The sequence below is a fragment of the Watersipora subatra genome, chromosome 5, assembly GCF_963576615.1.
Source record: "Watersipora subatra chromosome 5, tzWatSuba1.1, whole genome shotgun sequence".
In the NCBI taxonomy this organism is placed as follows: Eukaryota; Metazoa; Bryozoa; class Gymnolaemata; order Cheilostomatida; family Watersiporidae; genus Watersipora; species Watersipora subatra.
This window is the reverse complement of record NC_088712.1, coordinates 57,807,549-57,825,397: the sequence shown is the minus strand read 5'-3', so window position 1 is coordinate 57,825,397 and position 17,849 is coordinate 57,807,549. Positions and strand designations below refer to the sequence as shown.

Genomic DNA, 17,849 nt, shown 5'->3' with positions numbered 1-17,849 from the left:
AGCTAAACATCGATATACAAGCGCAACTTGTTCTTCTGATTTATTTTGTGTCAATCAAGTTGATCATATTTCAAATGGCTAAAATATAATTAATGTTTTCCAAACCTCAAAAAACATCCCGTTATCAGATAACTTATAAAAATAAACATTTTTAAACAATAAATACTTCAATATGTTTTATAATGGTAAAAGTAAAAAAAGTTTCATTATATGAAAGAAAGCCATTATCAGCTTGCATCAGCAACAGATGACTGTGGCCAACAGAGGAGGTAGTACTGTGGCCTACAGAGGAGGTAGTACTGTGGCCTACAGAGGAGGTAGTACTGTGGCCTACAGAGGAGGTAGTACTGTGGCCAACAGAGGAGGTAGTACTGTGGCCAACAGAGGAGGTAGTACTGTGGCCAACAGAGGAGGTAGTACTGTGGCCAACAGAGGAGGTAGTACTGTGGCCAACAGAGGAGGTAGTACTGTGGCCAACAGAGGAGGTAGTACTGTGGCCTACAGAGGAGGTAGTACAGTGGCCAACAGAGGAGGTAGTACTGTGGCCAACAGAGGAGGTAGTACTGTGGCCAACAGAGGAGGTAGTACTGTGGCCTACAGAGGAGGTAGTACTGTGGCCAACAGAGGAGGTAGTACTGTGGCCTACAGAGGAGGTAGTACTGTGGCCAACAGAGGAGGTAGTACTGTGGCCAACAGAGGAGGTAGTACTGTGGCCAACAGAGGAGGTAGTACTGTGGCCAACAGAGGAGGTAGTACTGTGGCCTACAGAGGAGGTAGTACTGTGGCCAACAGAGGAGGTAGTACTGTGGCCAACAGAGGAGGTAGTACTGTGGCCAACAGAGGAGGTAGTACTGTGGCCTACAGAGGAGGTAGTACTGTGGCCTACAGAGGAGGTAGTACTGTGGCCAACAGAGGAGGTAGTACTGTGGCCAACAGAGGAGGTAGTACTGTAGCCTACAGAGGAGGTAGTACTGTGGCCAATAGAGGAGGTAGTACTGTGGCCAACAGAGGAGGTAGTACTGTGGCCAACAGAGGAGGTAGTACTGTGGCCAACAGAGGAGGTAGTACTGTGGCCAACAGAGGAGGTAGTGACTGAGGAAAATAATTTTCTCACTTTAAACATAAGAATCAATTTTCTCGCTGATAAAACCAACACCGATGAATTTTTTGTAGAGTGAATGGACAAAAGAATTATTATATTTGCAGTAATGAGATAATTAAATTTAACATTTTTCACTTAATGATGAACTTATGCAAAATTTTAGTAGATTTTATAAGAAAGTATCCGTATTTTTCTATCATTTGTGATTGATTTTAATGCTTGAGGTCATCTGACTGCCAGGATGCTTCAAGATCAAAATCAACAAAACTTCACCGTGGTTAAAAATCTGAGATCACAAGAAAGTGTAATTATGACAACTATAGATGCAAAGAGACCGGCAGAATATCACACTAAGAATGCTGCAATTTGAATGCAATAGCCGTTATCAAATATATAGCAACGATAGCAACTAGTGACCTCATTTCGAACATATTTTTTCTCTGAGCATTTTAATCATAATCCAATTTTGTATATTTTAATCTTGACACACGCTGACAGCTGGACCACTTAGAATAGCAGATACAATCGCAAATGATAGAAAAATACTTTCTGATAAGATCTACAACAATTTTGAGCAGATTCACCACCTGGATGGATCAGGATTAAAATCAACAAAAATTGATTGCAGTTAAAATGCTCAGATCAAAGCCAAGTGTGATTATGATATCTATAGTTGCAAATAGACCTACAGAATAGAGACACGCAACGCTGCTACTCCAATTTAATAGCCGATATCAAATATAGCAATGATAGCAACTAGTGACGTCATTTTGCATGTATTTTCTTCAGAGTTTTAACAGCGGTCAAGCTTTGTCAATTTTAATCTTGAACAATCCCTGCAGTTAGGTCACCTCAAACATCAAAAACAATCACATATGATAGAGAAATGTCGATACTTTTTGATAAAATTTATTAAGATGTTGTGTAAGCTAATTTTTAATCATCCCTTCATGTCTTTCTAACTAGACCCTTGTTAGTTTCCCTCATGAGAAAAGATTATCTGTTGTAGAATTAGCGAGTGACTTACTGCTATGCCTTTTGCAAAGGCCTGAGCTCCTTCCAAACGCAATGCATTCCAACTGAGGTCCAAAACCTCGAGTGTGTCATTGTTAGCTATTGCGGTGCCAAGTACCTTCCCCGCCTCAATGCAGAACATGTTCTTAGAGAGATTTAAGGATCTTAGACTAATATTGTTCTACAATGCAATGCCACTCACACTGAAATATATCAACAGTTTGAACTATGGAAAAGAATACAAAGATATAAACACAATAGACCAGTATGCATTATGTATAGTAGATATTGTTGTTATTATATATTAGTATTACGTATTATGCGTATTAGATTTTAATATTATATATTATTCACATTACATGTTATGTTTATCAGCTATCCTATATATTACATATTACCAGCATTGTTATATTGTTCTTGTTATCAGATATATCTATATTATTTATAATAATCCTTTGACATTATATGTATTAGATATTACTACTATTGTTACATTCTATTTTATGTTACATATCATCATCGTTACATTATATTATAATTATCATATATTATTTATAATACTTATAATTTTCTAGCGTAGATATTAAATATTACTATTTTTATGAAATAGTAATCATATTATACATAATTATTATATCAACATTACTAGATATTAATACAACCATAAGATATTTTACATTATAACATATAGTGCCTAATAATGATTATAGTATAATCATTATCAGATATTATATACATCAGATGTTACTATTGTTATTAAAATTTATTTATATTAAATATCATTATAACTAGAAATTCCCCTGTTATACAGCTCACGACCAAAGTGATATTGGAAAAAAGAAAGGGTTGGTTGAGAAATGCAATATTAGCAGTCAAATGGCACTGCAGTGCAATAGGATAACTGCAATGGTAGCTGTAATGTACTGGGTGTGGGTGTTATTATATACAACAAACAGCAATAATGAAAGGAAAAGATTATGTTTATATTTTTCCCCCTGCAATAGGAGAAATGCAATATTGGCCAATATTAAAAGTAAAATGCACTGATATTATTAGAATAACCAATATTATTAATATAGTAATACAGTAATAATAGAAAACCAATGCACAATTTTGTTTACATTTCAAAACGTCATAGCTAACAATATCGAGAAGTTGTGATATTTATGTAGATTTTTAGAAAATCTATTTAAAAAGTGTTTGGTCATGACAAACAGCAATAATGAAAGGAAAATATTATATGTTTATATCTCTCCCCCTGTAATAGGAGAAATGCAATATTGGCCAATATAAGAAGTAAAATGCACTGATATTATTAGAATAACCAATATTATTAATATAGTAATAATAAAAAACCAATGCAAAATTTTGTTTACATTTCAAAACGTCATAGCTAACAATATCGAGAAGTTGTGACATTTATATAGATTTCTAGAAAATCTATTTAAAAAGTGTTTGGTCATGACAAACAGCAATAATGAAAGGAAAATATTATATGTTTATATCTCTCCCCCTGCAATAGGAGAAATGCAATATTGGCCAATATAAGAAGTAAAATGCACTGATATTATTAGAATAACCAATATTATTAATATAGTAATACAGTAATAATAGAAAACCAATGCAAAATTTTGTTTACATTTCAAAACGTCATAGCTAACAATATTAAGAAGTTGTGATATTTATGTAGATTTTTAGAAAATCTATTTAACAAAACTATTTACAAACAATATTAGCAGTAACATATTACCCATCACCGATGTTGTTAGTGTGACTATTACACTTCAATAGTCATCCAAACTTATAATTAAATATTGTAATAATCTCATAAGAATCGTTAGAAAAAAATATCATCGTCATTTCCTTTACTTTCACTGCTTTGGACATCAGTTAGAATACCAAAGTACTCAAAAGTTTCCAAAATGTCAGTTACTTTGAAATCGGCAAAAAAGAAACGATTTCTGCACTTCTACGTTAATAACAGAAACCTTCGGCAATTCAACAATGCTATAGACTGGTGAAATGTGCACGTTATTTTTTCGTGAAATGCGCACGACTTAATGATTCTATTCTCTGTCGCTCGGAGTTTCGTTTGCCGGTCTTAACTTTTATTAAACCAAGCTTATTAAGCGTTTTGTGACGAATTTCGGCCAAATTAATTTGTCTATTTGTGTACAATCCGATCAGATGGGTAAGTTTTAAGAGACTGTTTACAATTTACAAAGACTTGGTAACATATTTAAATAGGCTTATATGTGTTTTGCATCGTTATTATACTTTAACGACTCTACAAAACGATGATTAAATTTGTTGATGAGATTTTGAAACAAGGGTTTGCAATGTTGTTCATGAATAATTTTCGTAAGTTGTGTGCACATGCATTTATCATGAAAACTCTCAAACTTCGCTCCCGCTCGTTTAGTCGTGGGAATATATATATATTATATATATAATATATATATTATATATATACAATATATATTATAATAATTTTTAGACATTATATGTATTAGATATTACTACTATTATTACATTCTACGTTCCATACCACCATTGTTATTATATTATAAGTATCATATATTATTAATGTTATTAGATATTTTTGATAATGCATTTAATTTTCAAGCGTATATATTAAATGTTACTATTTTTGAGAAATAGTATTTTTTTATATTAAAAAGAAATGTTACTATTGGTTTTAAATGCTATATATTTCATAAATGTTAAATATTTCATAAATGTTACTATTTTCATGAAAGAGTATTCATATTATACATAATCATTATTATATCAATGTTACTAGATATTAATACAACTGTAAGATATTTTACATTATAATATATATTACCTAGTAATGATTATATTATAATCATTATAAGATATATACATCAGATGTTACTATTGTTATTAAATATTATTTATATTATATATCATTATAATTATTCTATTACTATTGAATATTGTATATGCTACTGTTAATAGATACACTAGAAGTTGTTGAGGGTATTCTGTACATACACACAGGTATGTAATGTAGTTACATGTAGTAACACAGTAATGTTTATAGCATTTTGGATTGACAAAAACTCATTATAGTTTCTATTGTTACATCATTCTTATAGCTTCTTTTTCTTATTATTTCAAAATGTAAATGTCATTCAAACTGATTTTCATTATTGGTAAATGCAAGGTAATTTAAATTAAACTATATGATGCATTACACACAATAATACAAACCTCAATGATTTCACTAAGCAAAGGGGCATCCTTGTCTTCAAATTCGTTATCTGCAAGATCATATCATAGTGTAAATTGTAATGCAATCACATTGTGATATATAATATGATTATATCGCCACATATGATATTGACGTATCACCGTAATATTTAATCAAAGAGCCGCTGTTTACAACACACATTGAATTGGAAACAGGTCATAAGATCGATAGAAATATAGCCATAGGTCACCATCACACGAGCAAAGGTAAATATGAATTATACCGACACAATCAGATCGGCCAATTTAAAAGATCGATCCTGTAACGAAAATATTGCTAACGGACGAAAGTCGATCATAAGAAATTGAGCTTCCTGTGCATAATATGTAGTTGTAACATCATCAAGCAATAAACTTGGCTGACAATTTGAAACTTTTCAGTTGCAATACGAAAACATATTTTCAGCAATAAAAACATTTGCTAAACGATAAGACTAAAGAAAATAAAGGAGAAAACCAAATTCAAATAATTTCTTACGTCTGCAAACCACGCCTCCGACCTTGACACACCGTTTGCATGACCACTGCAAATGTTACTTAGAAGTTCATTAACATACAGAATTAGATTATTAGATTCAAAAACTGTGAAGTGCCATAGACCAACAAACACTAATCGCGGCTATATATTTGTGCAATATTGATCTATTAGAAGTTTGGTTCAATTTGGTTCAAGGACAGTGACTTATAGTGCAATGTCATGATATTGCACTATCATTATAGTACCACATGTTGTACTTTAGTGCAAAACACAAAATAGCTGTAGTATAACTTGCCCTTACTATAGTATTAATATATAACATTGTTAACAATCTCTCAAGAGCATCTCAACTGACACATAGATATTAACTGTATTTACACCAGTCAATGCCATTTAAAACAAATTAGACCATGAGACAAAAACTAGTTAAAGGTTGACTTGCAACAAAATTCACATTACAGTTAATCTTTTCATATCAAATAATGGTAATGTGAATTTTGTTGCAAGTCAACCTTTAAGTAAATTATGTTTGTTGAAAGAAAAAGCTCTTTCTCCACAAGGCTGTTCTATAATGAAAGTTGGCAAGGTGTTGGTGTTTGGTCTAGGGTGTAGTGAATTTTCTGAAGAAGTAGGAATGTAAGGGGTGGTCAGGCAGATTGGAGATACGATTTGAGTATTTGGGCAGAACATATCTAATAACACAGTTAGCTCCTCAGCAATAAGACGCTGATTGTAAATGTATATTTAACTGTATAAAGCAGTGGTTCCCAACTGGTGGTCCATGGACCCCCTAGGGGTCCACAGGAGGTTTTGAGGGGGTCCACAGCCTGGTGCCAGTATTGGTTTTTCTAGCTAGTTATTTACAGCTATTTCTGTCTTATAGTGGTTGGATCAGCGATATAAAACCCTAAAAGGATAGGCGACGGCTATCATATGGGCGGGGTTTAATGATCGAGCTCTGTTGGGGATGTGCTAGCTTGGGTTTCGGGACTAATGCAATTCCCGCGGGGTAGTCGCGTTGTCTTGTTAGGTTTTTGGGTCCAGATTTTTATCACCTATGTGCATCAATCGCTGGATAGTACCTGATTTCTGGTTAGTAGTACAAAACAACAAAACCTGTAACCTGCAAACAAGTAATTCTCTCTCTCCCTCTTCAATTTCAGTGATATACTAAGATCCATGTAAAATATAACAATTCAATTTACAATGCATTGTTATAAAAATATATATTATGATGTTTATAAAGGGGTCCGTGACTTTTCAATAAGGAGCTCAGGGGGTCTGTGGCTCCAAGGTAGTTGGGAACCACTGGACTATAAAACATATCTTCTCCTCGTAGACACCATTTCAAGTTTGCTAGTACAATCAAAGTTTTACCAAGTATCGCTTGCCAAAAAAACCTACTTGAAAAGGAATTTTAACACTCAAGTTGCTCCTTATCATGCAAATGAAAGAAATAGAGAAATCTGGACTCACTTGAGAGGTCTACATTGACTAGAGAAGAGCTGTCCCTTATTGGTAAACACAGCACTGTCATGCCACGTGACCCGAGCTGGTTGTAGGAAAGATTCTACAAGTAAATAAATTGAATTTTTGGGACTCCTCATGCCTTACACGATTATGCAACTTAAAAGACATCTTTTTGTAAAGAAAACAAACATTTTATATAGAATTTTTAGATTCTTGTTAGAGAGATTGGTCAAATGATGTTCAATGCGCCTTGCTTGACAATATTCCTTAATAGTACTGTGGGGTTAACCCCACAGTGTACCCCGTGCAACATGAATGTAACAAAAGCTTTGTAGAGTTGCCCTAACATAAATGTTTTTAAGTGGACAACTCCCACTTAGGTCAGGAAGTGTAATCTTTTACCTTCGCAATGACACCAAATTTGATTGGTTTACAATAAATCATGTGACTTGACGGCCATTTTTATTTAGTTACCTCCAAATTTGAAATAACTAACAAGCACATTATAACTATTAACCTGGAAACATATAAATATTGAAAATGACATATAATGAAAATATAGAGTAATAATGTAATAAGATAAGCTAGTATAATAATACGAAAATGCAATTTTGTTTTTATACTATAAAATATAGGTAAAAATTAATATGAATTAAAATGAAACATTGAATAGCTTTGTTTCCACATTCTGAGTTTCGCTGGGTTAAGCAAGAAAAATTGGAAGCACCCTAACAATAAATTTCTATATTTAACTATTGATATGTTCACACATATATATCAAATGTATCAAGCTTAACATGATGAGCGTCAGCTAGTGCACTAATGGCAGGACTAAAAATAATATAAAAAATAATATAAAATAAAATAAATAAATGGTAAAAAATTTATTAGCACCATATGATAGACAATTTATTCATTCACCAAGATGGAACGTTAATGAATCAATATTGCCTGAAGTAGCTGGTCTCGTTACCAGAAGGGTAGAAGCTTTTAACTACTAAAAGTTGGAAAGTGCGTCTGCTTTAGGATAATATTTATGAATACAACAATTTAGTGAACACAGATTTGAAATTGCCACACCACAAAGGTGACAGCGAAATACGGTGCAATTTTTGATCGTCTAAAGAGCGTGAGGGTGCTTTTGAATTATGCTTGTCTAGGAGCTATACGATATGAGTACATGCGAGGTGTTCAAATTCCTTTTCAGAAGTTTGGAAAATACAGTAGCTTTTGCCTCAATTGGGATACACCATGATACATGTACATGATAACAAAATCAAGTGGGACCATAGACAGTACGTTAGTGCATTAATGGGTGATACATCAGCGAAAGCTATGGCTTCAAATCATTTTAAATATGTTTTCAGACGACAACTTAATGCTTGCTTCACGACAAACACGTGCAATGTATGCTAAACACGTTTTGTAGGATTTTTTTCGATCATCATTCACATTTTGCAAACAGAAGCATGGGAAGACAACTCCAAGTTTATGGATATGTACCGGATTAGTTAAACGTTTACTGAATATATCATTCAATAAAAATAATTTTTCGATATTTTGATATATCTCTATTTTGACCCTCTAGGTTTTGACTAGGACATCAAAAGCGATCTGATATAGCCGTACTATTCAATAGCAACAATTGATATTTTCGAAATGACAAGATCAATAAAATTAGTTGCGTGTCTTGTTGTCAGCAATGCAGAGGCAATAGACCTAGAGACTGTTCAAGGTGAACATTAGGCATTGATTAACCAAATACGAGATGACTCACCAGGTCAGTGATGAACATGTTAGAGTTGACAATGAGGGACAGGTGAGAGCAGCCATCAGAGCCAATCATGTTGTTGGTCAAGTCTATATATCTTGCACAAGTACTTCGCTAAAACAGATGTCGATATTTATTTCAACAAAAATCTAATCATGATGAAAAGGGTCATGTGCAAAAGTATAGAGCCACCTGCTATAATTCAGTATTTCTGAAATAAACATAATCAGTTGTCATTTGCCGTAAAAGAGGACAGTATAAAAACTTGGTATCAAACTTGGTTGAATACCTAGAATCTCCTCTTTCTGTTTTTCATATTTTCCTCTCTCTAGATATCATGTAGGGTGTCAGGGTAGCCTAGTGGTAGTGCCTTTGACTATCAACCATGGGGTTGGTGGTTCAAGTCCTGCTTAATGCCGATCTGACAAAAAGCTCTCAGCAAGCTTTCAGACCTGAATTGCTGGGTTTTTTGGATCTAGACCATAACTTGGAGGCCCCGTGTACCACACTGACATTGCGGGAATGTGAAAGATCCACCTCTGTCCTTCGCACATTGCACAAGTAAAATGGCTACCTGGCTCTGTCAGACTAGACGTGTTGCATATGCATCCCTTCAGGTTAATCTGACAGTTCCGGAAGTGGTAGATACTGAGCACTGGGTCACCTCTTCTCTACCATACTGCTCGACCCAAGCATGCATCGCTAAGATGCAAGCCATAAGATGCATGCTTGGTGCATCGCTAATGACCATTATATGCATGCTAATATAATAGTCATATATATAATATATCATATTAATATAATAATAATATGACAATTAATTTTTGGGTGTCAGGCATGGCTCCATGCCTGACAACCAAAAATTATGGCTTTATGATGCATGCATCATATTAATATGACGCATGCAACATATTAATATGATGCATGCATCATATTAATATATTAGACATGTTTTGTGAGGATGTAGCTGATCATGGTTCTCCGCATTTCCTATAACCATGGGAAATGGGGCAGGGAACCATTGTATAAACCTTTTCACAGGTTTCAACATTGGTTGGACACTGCCTTCTGCTGGGTGTGGTTATCGAGACACCATTTCTAGCTAGCTGGTACTTTTAATATTTACTAGTCTTTAAAAGGAGTACACTGGCTGTTATGCTGCTAAGCAGTGTTATATATATATATATATATATATATATATATATATATATATATATTGGAAATGAGATTTGTCTCTCTTGCTTGCTCTGAGCTGCACTGATGAAGCTTCAATAGCCGGAACAGTACTGTCTGTAGCATGAGCACATATATATATATATATATATATATATATATATATATATAAACTTATATATAAACCTGCTTCCTCACCCCGGTTAACCCATATGGGTGGTAATTTCAGCTCTAACTCAGGTCTCCTACCAGAGACCTGGGAGTTTGAGCACTCGCCTCAAGATCTTAGCTGTTCCCAATAACGAATTTTTCTGCAACTCACTTGAGTTGATTGCTGCCGGTATCTGTCGGTATACACATATATATATACATATATCTATATATATACATCTATACATATATATATACATACATACATATATATATATGTATATATGTATATATACGTATATATATATTCGCTGTTCCCAATAGTGCAAAAAAGTCCACTATTGGGAACAGCTAAGATCTTGAGGCGAGTGCTCAAACTCCCAGGTCTCTGGTAGGAGACCTGAGTTAGAGCAGAAATTACCACCCATACGGGTTAACCGGGATGAGGAAACAATTTTTTACACATATATATATATATATATATATATATATATATATACATTAGTAAAAGCGTAACATCCGAGCAGAGTGCTCAATGATAAAATCAGAGCAAGATAAAATCAATAAAACAGACTATAACTTTAGATAAAACACTTGACTACTCGTAGTTTCATGCTTGGTAAGATCAATCTTCAGATAAAGTGCTTGTACCAGTTTTGGTAACTTTATAGACAGCTAGAACTATTAAAATTACTAAAACTTTGTAGCTGGATGTTTATGGTCGTTAAAGGATTCATAGAAACATCAAGTATTAAACTTTGACAGTAGAAATTTGCTAGCATGTCTGCAGGCGCTGATGAGTTCATTGCATTTGGTTCAATGAAGCTAGGTGTGGTCTGTATATGATATAAAATTTTTCTTTTGGACAAAAGGCACAGTTTTTAGAGCCATTGGCCAGTGGAATGAACTGCTCCAGTGTCCTCTAGTTGATAGAATAATTAGTCTTGGAATCTTTTAACTGACATAATTATGTGCTTGCTAAATTCAGTGGCAGTTCTTTTATTCCGTTTTGTAAACGACGCTTTGTGGTTGTTACAGCACATTTTAAATGACGTTTCTGTAAGGCCAATGTAGTTAGCTTCACCATCGTGGGAGGTGACAGTGGCTTGATAAATTATAGCAGAATGCAAACACTTCCCCTGTAGTGGACAGTTGGCTTTTACACGACAGTTGCAAGAATTTGCTGGTAAATTCTTTCCGGTAGGTTATTTGCCCTTCAAGAGTTTTTGATTGTGCGAGTCGATGATGTTTTTTACATTTTTCATATAGCTGTAGCTGATTTTTAGAGTGTTCTTGTTGAATATGGTGTGCAGTGGGTGGTTCTCAAGAAATTCTTCTCTGACGATTCTTAAGAATTGTCTGCCGATGTTGGTTGCAACATGCTTGCTGAATGGGGGGTTATACCAAGTAGTGTTACGCGCTCGGTTTTTCCTTTTAGTTTGAGGTGTTGTTGCTATAGGAGAGTATTGTAGTTTGTGGTTGTACCCACTACTCTTTAAGGCTGTTTGATAGATTTTGGTTGATGACTCGAATGTATTGCTGTCAGAGGAGAGCACACAAAGTCTGCTGTTTATACCAGCTGGTAAGTTTTTGATGATGTTTCTAGGGTGGTTGGATTTTGAGCTCACATAAATGGGTAAGTTTTTTGGCTTGTTGAAAGGCTTATAATTGCCGTTGTTTAAATCCAGGGTAATGTCGAGAGAGTTCACTGACTTTCTATTTGCATCAATAGTGATCCGCAGTCCATGGTTTTTGAATATCTCACAGGTCTTTTTTAATTTTTTCTACTTGTCATGAAATGTCTCTGGTTATTCCCAGCCCATCACCTTTGCATCAGTTATCAAAACTGGTACAAACACTTTATCTGAAGATTGCTCTTACCAAGCATGAAACTAATAGTAATAAAGTGTTTTATCTAAAGTTATAGTTTGTTTTATTGATATATATATCAATAAAACCTATAATATATATAGGCCAATATATATATATATATATATTGGCCTATATATACATATATATATTTAATAAATGCTGTTTTGAGAAATATATGCTTAAACCGTCAAAAATGACTGAATTCATATTTCTGGGAAACTAGAAATGTCAAAGTTTTGAGACAATTTCAAAGAATTTAACATAAATGGTTTGACAGAAAAAATTAACACCGATTATTTTTTGTTCCATTAATACAGGGCAGATCATAGTGAGAGTATTACATAATTAGGAATATTAGTTTTAACTCGCAAACAATAGAATAACATCACAAAAAGAGTAAATTTCCAAGATTAAAATGATAAATAACTTTGTTATAGCTAAGGTGATTATATTGAGCTTATTGAGTCCTAAAGTTAAAGCGTTTGAAAATTATGAAAATGGTTGGGTGGCTCTATACTTTTGCACATGACTGTAGGTCAGATTTTTTCCTCAGTAAAAGGTAAAGCACTTGACATCACTGTTTCCTTTACTTTCCGCATTGAATTAGTAGTCTTCACCTTTTTCACAAGGCTAGAAAAAACAGGTCTACAACTTACAGAGATTGGTGGGGCGAGTGCCTGAACACCCTTAGATCCAATACCGCGATGGGGCATGTGGAAATGAGTCTTTTGCATGTTAGACTTTACGCAAGACAATGGTACTACTCCTAGCTGTTCACAGAGCTTCACATAAAGTTCTGTGCCATTGAGGTCTTCCAACTTTGGCTCTGGTTCTGTCCGGAAAGAATAATTTGTCAGATTTATAAAAGTTGAGCTGCTGTTATGTTATATCAACAAACCGCATACGATATCTAACGAATTGCACATATAAGGTAATATTTTTAAATCCCTTTACTATTTTTTTTAAGTCTGCCAATTTTGTAGTTTTAAAATGCTATTCAAACTCTGCCCGACAAATTATTGTCGTTCAATTTTAATTTATAATAATCCTTCCCCGTCATTTACTGACCAAAACACTTGAGACCGTTTTTTACGTTTTTATCATCTCCAGCAATGCTGCTGGAAGAACTTCCACAAATGATCGTAAAAATTCAGACTCAAATTACATACATAAATGGTAGTTGAACATTTCAACTAAGACAGTTATAAACAATACTATTTATGAATACTTCATGGTCATACAGAAATGACTTTGAATATACTGTGGAATGGATACAATAGGTTATTTGTAATAAGGAAACCACTTACTTTAAATGATTTAGTGCGGAATGCAAATGAAATTAAAATGCCAAAAACTCTAGCATTCAGTTTGTACATCGTTCTTCCTATGAGGTATATTTGTATTTACATTGAGAGAATATTTCTTCTTATGTGGTATATATGTAGGTACATTGAGAGAATATTTCTTCCTATGAGGTATATATGTAGGTACATTGAGAGAATATTTATTTCTTCTTATGTGGTATATATGTGGGTACATTGAGACAATATTTCTTCTTATGTGGTATATATGTAAGTACATTGAGAGAATATTTCTTCTTATGTGGTATATATGTAGGTACATTGAGAGAATATTTCTTCTCATGTGGTATATATGTAGGTACATTGAGAGAATATTAATCAGCTTAAAATAACATTTTATTTAACACTATTTAATTTTATATAACGATGTTTAAAGTGTTGGTGAAAGTTTAAAACAGTTACGCCAGATATTGAGAAATATAAATATAGCTTTTGATATAAATATACTCATTTTACTACACCTCCTATAGCAGAAGCACATCTTGGCAAACCATCCAGATATCATGAAGGTGGACAAAGAGAACAAGTGGGCACTCTAATAGCTATAGCATTACCCAATGACTACAATATAGCCAGCAAATAAAAGGGAAAATTAGATGAATGGGTCCTATTCGGAGAGGAGAGTGGAAAGTGCTGGCATGTAAGAGTAACTGTAATTCCAGTAGTCATTGGAGCATTGGGTGTAATAACACCTGCATATCAAATGTGGCTTGTCTAAATACCAGCAACAGTCAAACCAACTGAGTTGCAGAAAAGTGCGTTATTGGGAATGACTAAGTTCTTAAGGCAAGTGCTCAAACTTCCAGGTCTCTCGTATGAGACTCAAGATTGAGTAGAAATTATGACCAAGTTGGGCTAGCATAGTTGGGGAAACAACTCCTTAGTTCTAGCCTTAGAATGAAGCCTACCAAAGTCTGTCTCTAAGTCTGTCTCGTAGTCGGAGCTACTACAACGAGAAAGTTCCTCAGTTTGAGACTTGGTGTCACTATCATCACCCTCACTCTCTAGCACTAGGTTGACAGGCTCCAGGTCAAAGCTGTCTGCCTTGTCTACAAACATGACGATCACACTTACACTGGTGACAAAAAAGCAAATTAGCGTCAATCTATGTCCAAGACCATTTACCTCATCAAGTCGCTGTATCAGGTGTGCTAATGCAAACAGGAAATGCCTTTTAGGTAAAATAGATATGTTACTGTAGAGGAACTTTGGAAATTTAATGATTGGTAATAAGCACTTGCAAAATGTTTGTAACTACCCTAGGACACTTATATTTCGCTAGTATTTAGTTTCGTGAGTAGCACACAGAGTAAAATTTCGCTGCAAGTTAATTTCGCGGATCTGATGAGTGCGAAAATATAGTGATGTGAAAATAAATGCAGTAGAACAAACATAATTGGATTCCTCAGGTCCAGTTCACTAGTAAAAAATTTTTCAATTTGGGACTAGTTTGTATTTGTGAACCGCGGGTAGAAATGTGTGGGCGAGATCGACAATGCAACTTGATTGCTTGCTGCTACATGTATTTGTTTCTTGAATTATCAATGATGTCTAGGTCCTTGCCTCCGTGACTGATGTGGCACCAATATTATATCTCAAGTATTTATAGCATGCGGTGGCCATGGCTCAAGGTTGTTATTGTTTTTGGTTGGTAATAAAATTCATCACTACAATAATTATTATTCAATTTTATGACTTTCCCTACCAGACTTTCATCCTCATCAGTGACAAATTCAGTGACTAAACTAATATCGTCATCTTCCTCGTTTGTCTTGGCTTTTCCACAGGCCCGTATTCCCTGGGGCGGCTGGCCGGCTGAGCCGCCCCAACTTTTTAGGAAGTTTTGGCGGCTAAGTATAGTCAAACTCGGAGAACTCGCCCTAGGGTAAAATGTAAAATTTTATCACGAACACTTGGTTAACTCGAACGGATTTGTTTGGTCCGTTCCCACGTAATGATAAGCTGCTTTAGATAACTCGACCTCAACATCATTAACTCGAACAGTTATTTGCCCAACGGCTACGGGAACGGTTTTTATCGCTGTCGAATATCACTTTATTCCAAGCCATAGAGATAAACGTTAACTTTTAATAGTTCTTGGACGTCATTATTATCATGATTGGCAAAATATTTTTGTTAATGACTTTTAAAAAGGTTTGCAAAAGGTCAGGTTTTACCAAACATCCATTTGGCAATGGCCCAACGAAAGCGTAAAAACCTTGGGATAAACTAAAAATAAAATCAGCAAAATTGATCTTTGTTGAAACGCTCAAAAGAAAAAAGATGTCTTTTTTTCTTAGCATTTCACCTGCGGTCAAGTTTAGCCTATTTTAATCTGAAAACGTCCTAGCAGTCGCATCACCTAAAACAAACAAATCTCAAATAATAGAAAAAATGTTTATACTTTCCGATAAAATCTTTTAAAACTTTACAAGAGATGCCCGGTTGAGGCCTTACATGAAAGAAACCTGTTGAGGGGGCTGATACCACCCCTCCAAACCCCCAGACGCTCATAACTAGTCGCCTAACATTAGCTGCCCCAATTTGCAACCAGGGAATACAGGCCTGCTTTTCCAAAAGAACTTGTTATCTCAACTTGCTTTACCACGCTGCTCAGTCGGCGTATTAGCTATAATCAGTTTAGCAGAAATTGCCCAATGAGCCAACCACACACAAAGGTTATCTGCATTTCTAATATGACGCTTTTATTGTGGATATTAATGAACAAAGCTCTTTAACTTCGCGTTTTCGCTCGTTCGTTATGATAGTTTAGTTTCACTCATGAAATTTTCGCGAGATGAATGACTCCGCGAAAATGCGAAAGTTAGATGACGCGAATACATAAGTGTCCTAGGGTACAACAGCTAGTTGTGATTGGGTCTGTATGTGCTGATATACCAGAGCACTTGCTATTATATTCACAGTTTATATCCCATAAGGTATAGAATGATGTTTTACCTCAGAATACAGGTACAAGTGTCCTCGTGGCTATAGCATGATACTCGACCTATGATTAGTAATATATCATGTAAGTTATAACATGATACTTTACCTATGATTACTAGTATATCAGGAAAGTTATAACATGATACTCTACCAATGATCATTAGTATGTTTATCGTCTAAACTATAACATGATACTCTATCTATAATTACTAGTATGTATATCATATAAGCTATAACATAATACTCTACCTATGATTACTAGTATGTATATCATCTAAGCTATAACATGATACTCTACCTATGATTACTAGTATATCAGGTAAATTATAACATGATACTCTACCTATGATTACTAGTATGTATATCATCTAAGCTACAACATGATACTCTACCTATGATCACTAGTATGTTTATCATCTAAGCTACAACATGATACTCTACCTATGATTAGTAGTTAGTATATCATCTAAGATATAACACGATACTCTATCTATAATTACTGGTATGTATATCATCTAAGCTACAACATGATACTCTACCTATGATTAGCAGTTAGTATATCATCTAAGATATAACACGATACTCTATCTATAATTACTGGTATGTATATCATCTAAGTTATAACATGATACTCTACCTATGATTACTGGTATGTATATCATCTAAGTTGTAACATGATACTCCACTTGTTATTACTAGCTATAGCACGACACTCTGTGATTACTCATATGTGTATCATTTGAGCTATGCAAAAACCACAACAAACAGTAATTCACTTAAGCCAAGAGCTGCAAAGTGAAAATGTACCTTCAAACTTTTCATCTTCCCCATCTGACCCAACTTCTGTAAGAAAAGCCTCATTTCCAGGCTGCTCCACATCCTTGAGGTACGTGTCTAGTACATCTGTGATATGCGTCTTAGCACTGGAGGCACGGCTAAGGTGGGCCATCACTCACTCATATATGCATGTAGTTAAGTCTAGCTTAAAGGTTTGATGGTGATTTGTGTGAGAGTTCACGAGTCTGCGATGGCTGGTTCACCTAAACATATTTCGTCAAGGGTTAGTCACATCAAGTATGGCTGGGGACAAAAGGAATTCAACGCTTGAAAATTACTACCTCAAGTCAATGAAAAGTCTTGAGAAGAAAAGATGAAAAGAAAATGAAAAGAGCAGAACTGGACAAGGTCGAGAAGAGTGATTTGATATCAGTTTGTTAGCTTTCAGCAATCCAGGTT

The 17,849-nt window shown here is 34.5% G+C and overlaps 2 protein-coding genes across 2 annotated transcripts; one reads left to right on the top strand and one right to left on the bottom strand.

Moving 5' to 3' along the window:
- The first annotated feature begins 247 nt into the window (after nt 1-247).
- Nucleotides 248-1,096, top strand: LOC137397509 (uncharacterized transmembrane protein DDB_G0289901-like). The gene has a single exon (XM_068083800.1). The coding sequence runs from the start codon at nt 248-250 to the stop codon at nt 1,094-1,096; it is 849 nt and encodes a 282-aa protein (XP_067939901.1).
- An 809-nt stretch (nt 1,097-1,905) lies between these two features.
- Nucleotides 1,906-17,562, bottom strand: LOC137397508 (leucine-rich repeat-containing protein 74A-like). Its single transcript, XM_068083799.1, has 8 exons — nt 17,421-17,562; nt 14,576-14,716; nt 12,963-13,138; nt 9,118-9,225; nt 7,347-7,440; nt 5,354-5,403; nt 2,130-2,297; nt 1,906-1,938 (listed from the first exon to the last, which is right to left on the bottom strand). Exons 1-8 carry the CDS (start codon nt 17,560-17,562, stop codon nt 1,906-1,908), a joined length of 912 nt encoding a protein of 303 aa, XP_067939900.1.
- Between the last annotated feature and the right edge of the window lie 287 nt (nt 17,563-17,849).